At 47.2% G+C, this 5,140-nt stretch overlaps 1 protein-coding gene across 1 annotated transcript; it reads right to left on the bottom strand.

The window, feature by feature from the left end:
• Positions 1-1,138: 1,138 nt before the first annotated feature.
• Positions 1,139-4,889, bottom strand: LOC123429740 (disease resistance protein Pik-2-like). Its single transcript, XM_045113742.1, has 2 exons — positions 4,338-4,889; positions 1,139-3,946 (listed from the first exon to the last, which is right to left on the bottom strand). Exons 1-2 carry the CDS (start codon positions 4,751-4,753, stop codon positions 1,495-1,497), a joined length of 2,868 nt encoding a protein of 955 aa, XP_044969677.1. The 5' UTR covers positions 4,754-4,889; the 3' UTR covers positions 1,139-1,494.
• Between the last annotated feature and the right edge of the window lie 251 nt (positions 4,890-5,140).

A 5,140-nucleotide genomic window follows, 5' to 3' on the forward strand; every position in this document is an offset into this window, starting at 1 on the left:
TTGACTCTGTGTAGAACACTACTATCCATCCTGAATAACTGATTCAACGCCGCAACGAGATCGTTCTTGATTGTTTCCCAACATGCTCTATAGAACCCACCCGAAAAACCATCCGGCCCTGGCGCCTTATCAGCCGGGATCTCCTTTATGGCAGTCTTTATCTCCTCCAGCGAGAACTCCCGCTCAAGATCCGTTAAATCCACTTGCTCGAGGTCCAATTCATCCCAGTTCAGCGTAGCTGTGCGTTGCTTTAGGCAGCCGAAGATATTGGTAAAATGGCTGTTTGCCATATCGGCCATGCCCTGTATTGACGAGACCAATCCGTTTGGGCCCTGTAGCGCATGAATTGTGTTTTTGTTGTGCCTAGCATTTGCCTTCCGCTGGAAAAATTTGGTGTTGGCGTCGCCCGCCTTCAGCCAGAGGACCCTGCTTCTTTGTCGCAGCTTAATCTTGAGAAGGACCGCTAGTCCTAAAGTACGTGTTTTAAGCCTGGAGCGCAGGTCTCTCTCATCCTGGAAGAGTGATCTTAGTTCCTGAACTCGGTCTAGCTGCAGTATGAGCTCGGTGACTATAGATAACTGTCTGTGCAGGTCGCCAACAATATTTCTGCTCCAAGCTCGCAAGACCTTACTAAGCCTCCAAAGCTTGTGCTTCAGCTTCGCAAGGGGGCATGCATTGCCAGCATGTGCAGCCCATGACTGATCTACAACCTCCTTGAAACCATGTATGAATTGCCAGTAGGATTCGAAGCGGAAACGCTTATTTGTTTTGACTAGCCCGTCATTGAGCAAAAGTAACGAGCAGTGATTGGAGATGGCAGAAGATTGAGGCAGCAGCTTGGCAGCAGTGAAGATGAGCTCCCATTCAACGTTGCAGAAAGCGCGGTCCAGACGTACGAGAGTTGGTACGGCCTGCTCGTTACTCCAAGTGAATTTGCGCCCGATTAGCGGTATCTCATGCAGGCTAGAGGAGTTTAGCGTATGATGGAATTTGAGCATCCAGCGGCGGCACACTCTCGGATTGTTTTTATCTTGCGGGTTCGTGATGAGATTGAAATCTCCTATGAGAAGCCGCGGACCGGACATGGAGTTGTGTATACAGGCTAGCTCCGAAAGGAATTCGTTTTTCCGCTGCTCATCATGAGGCCGTAGACCGTAGTCAGCGACCAGGCCGTCGCTTCCCCCACTGGGGTGAAACACACCGTTACCGAGTATGATCTTACCGTCACCAAGCCGGCGACCCCGCTGATCTCGCTAACACACTAGGCCTACTCCCTCGAACACGCCGCGCACCCGCACAGGCAACCCCGTGCACGCGGCCACATACGCACGCACCTCACGCACGCACAACAGCCGCGCCTGACTCCTGCTGGCGCGCGCACGTACACGTGCCCGAGCCGTCCTAGGCCGTGGCTTACATCTTATTACAACAGTATACTCAAAAACTTTTGCAGGACGGAGCTTACGCATGTGCGGTACTGTCCTTATTATAAAATCAGAGGTTTCCCCTGTGATCCGTCCTCAACCTAGTTGGCTTCCATTGCTTTGCCTTGAAGGTGACAGTGGGTTGGTTAGGGTTCCTGCTAGCTTCATCAGCCAAAAAGCGCACCATGCCTTCCGAGGTATTGTCCGGCTCAGCATGGACCAAGACCTCCTGGAGACTCGGAAGAAAATCGATACCCGAACGCCACTGGATGGAAGCCTGTAAAAGGAAAGAGAGCTCGAGCCTCTGGAGCTTAGTTGCAGCGCCTTCTTCAAACCTCAGGTTCAATGCCTGGAATTCGCCCAGGTGGATGGCAAGCAGTTTGAGACCTGGGAATTCTGACGCAAACACCGTGAATTCTGTTCCGGTGTACGCACCGTGATGCAACCTGAGGTACAGTAGGCTTGGCAACCGCGCGAGAACTCTCAGGTGCTCCTCAGATTCCAGTTCGGTGGCACGAAGTGTCAACTCAGTGAGGTTCGCGAGCGAACCAATCCATTCTGGCAGCTTTCCCAACTTGCCTCGGAGGTTTAAGCTTTTTAGAAACATTGGTGGCCTGGACAGTGTATCAAGAATCTTGAAATTCATTGCTCCGTCAGGTCGCCAAATGAGCAGTGACCGAAGGCAGCTGCTCAGCTTTGCAATGGCAGAGATCAAGGACGTCCAACTCAAGTCATCATCGACAAACATCATTACTCCTAGCTTCCTCAACTCTGAAAGCTTCCCCAGTTCAGATATGTAACAGGAAGTAGAGTATGTGATCTCTATTTGTGCAAGGGTTGTAAGCATTTCTAGATTGCCAAGCTTGTCAGGGATGTGCACTCCCCAAAAGTCGGAAATTGGATACAAACCACTGTAGTTGTAGGCTCTTCTCCCTCCAAGCAGGCTTGACAAATTTGGCAGATGAATAATCTGAGGAGGCAAATGCTTGATGCCCGTATCCCTTACATCCAGTGTCACCAATTTCTTCAAGTTTCCTATTTGCATGGGGAGTTGGGTGGCAAATGTATTTCTGAGACTGACGTATTCCAACTGAAACAGTGTACATATACTTTCCACATTCCCATTCCTGGCAATTTCACAATTTTCTAGGTCCAATATCCTCAGCAACTTCATCCAAGCAAACTGTAATATTTCTCCATTGGCAAATATGCTGAAGGATCGGATATGGCTTACCATTTTCCTTGTGGCAATATATTTGTTATTTCCACCATGAATAGATAGCCTCCGGATCTTCTCTTGTGGAGCCAAAGTATGTTGTTCACCTATCAAAGTGATGAAATTATCTTCAATTGATTTTGTAAGAATGATCTCTAGCATTAAATCATGAACCCGGAAAGTCTTAACCTTCCCATCAAAGCTCATGTCAACTGGGTGAACAATGCCCCTATTGAGTAATTCATCGAAATAATTCTCAGCCACCTCTAAGGCAGTTAATCCACGCTTTGCAGTCACAAAGCGTTCTGCTATCCATCGCCTCAATACACTTTTCCTTCTGATCTTATGATCCTCCGGGTAAGTGCATAAATATAAGAAACATGTTTTCAAATGGTAAGGAAGCGCATTGTAGCTAAGCTCAAGAATTTTCTTCAGTTTTTCAAGCCATGGGCTTGTTTCAAGCTCAAAACCAAGAGCATTATAAACCTTCTCCCAGTGATCATAACTGTACACGGATGTGCTAGCCAAAAGACCTGCAATGCTGACAATGGCCAATGGTATACCACCACATTTTCCCAAGATCTTCTGTGAAATCTCTCTCAAGGCAATTGGGCAATTATCCTGATTACCGAATAATCTCCTGAAAAATAACTCACTAGATTCACTTCCTATGAGTGGTTCAATTTCATAAGCTCTGTCATGCTCATCAAGGCAGCATGCTTGTGCTACAGTTTTACTTCTTGTGGTAACAACTATTCTGCTCCCAGTATGCGAGTTAGGCAGAAAAAGTCGAATATCTTCCCAAGCTGAGATGGTCCATATATCATCAAGAACAACAAGATACCTCTTCTCTTCCAGATGCTGACTTAGTATGTTTACAAGTTGTCCCGCATCCCATTCTTCCATGCCTTTGAGTGGGTCCTCTGTGGATATCGGGCCATTTCGATCTACTGGTTGAATAATTTGCCGAAGAATGTCCCGTACGAGAGCCTTGACATCAAATTTCTGGGATACAGTTACAAAAGCTTGACACTGGAAGCTTGAACCTGCTGTTTGATATGTTGTCATAGCAAGAGTTGTCTTGCCCAAACCGCCAAAGCCAGATATAGACATAACCTGTAATTGTTTTACACTTTCATCCACCAACCACTTAACGAGATCACTTTGGCGTGCTTCAGTGCCCACAAGCTGAGTTATATCTGGGAGGAACGCGGGAGTACGGACATCGAGAGAAACAATATCAGCTCGTGCTGGTTGCGCAGCAAATGTCCCTTCTGCCCTGGAGATGAGATGATTACCACTGTACCTGCAAAAAGAATTCGGAAGTTATTGCCACAGTTCAATACATCTCTCGAATCCGTGTGGGAGTAAGTTTCAAACAACCAATGGTAACCGGCAATACTTGTTTGCACAATTTCGACGCTTCCTTCTAATACAAAGTGCCAGGCCGTCAGGTGTGTGTTCGAGAGAAGGTACGAGCAATTCTTACTCGCATGATCAGGCAAATATGGCAAATTCTAGCAACATAACTACAGCGACACACAATCAAAATCCCCCCCCCCCCCCCCCCCCCCCCACACACACACACCTACCACATTTCTCAGGGTTCAACTTTTGCGAAAATCACAAGGTAATTGGTAATTGCCAGCATGTTTAGCAATGTGGGAGCAAGTACTTAAGGAAGAGAAACCAATTACCTTGAGTTTCTCTCACTGATACTCGTGGCACGCATTTTCAGTTCTTGGATTTGTTTGGCAATCTGACGCCGGGCCTTGGCAGTCCGCAGGAAACGGATGCATCTATGAAAGAGCTCAGTAAGACCAGAACCACTAGTGTTGCTGCCAATGTGATATGTAAACTCATCGACACAATCCTCGACATCGTACGCAACCTCGCGGACCTGTTTCGTCCAAATCTTGACCTGCCTGCTACTATTTTCCCTCTCAGCAACATCCTGGAGAAAGGCTGTCATGCTTTCCAGCTCATCCTTCATGTATTGCAACTTACCTCGGAAGCCCCCAAGGAGCTGTGCTTCTTGGATGAGCATTGTGCCCAGTTTACATAGCAGTATGTTGATGGCACCCCCACCGACCGTAACAACGGCACGCTCCATCTCTCTATCAAGTACCAACGTGAGGTTGACAGAGACTACACAAGTCACTGATCTAAACAGAGCTTCAGTTCTTCCCCTCTCTTGGGTATGTGTTGTGCTGTTACCTTTCTTGTATCTGCAGCTGAAGCTAACAAGCGCAAGAGACATTACAAATGCAACTAAGTAAGCTCCTCGCCACCTCGATCAGGGATCTAGTCAACAAAAGCACCCTACAAATTTTTATGTAAAGTTACAGTGGTACTGACTGTCCCATGTATTCAAAAAGGACGAGCAGGTGAGGTTGCCTTCCCGAAGAGTTGACTTCACAAGGTTCGACGGTGTGTTTAATTTAGTATTCTTGGTTTTGATGGTTTCTGGTTTCTTATATCTTTGTCCTAGTTAAGTACA

This window comes from Hordeum vulgare, chromosome 2H (genome assembly GCF_904849725.1).
Source record: "Hordeum vulgare subsp. vulgare chromosome 2H, MorexV3_pseudomolecules_assembly, whole genome shotgun sequence".
In the NCBI taxonomy this organism is placed as follows: domain Eukaryota; kingdom Viridiplantae; phylum Streptophyta; class Magnoliopsida; order Poales; family Poaceae; genus Hordeum; species Hordeum vulgare.

Coding starts and splice junctions, on each gene's coding strand:
- LOC123429740 (XM_045113742.1), bottom strand. CDS start 4,753: ATGGAGCGTGCCGTTGTTACGGTCGGTGGGGGTGCCATCAACATACTG. Junction 3,947..4,337: donor ATCAGTGAGAGAAACTCAAG/GTAATTGGTTTC, acceptor TTCTTTTTGCAG/GTACAGTGGTAATCATCTCA.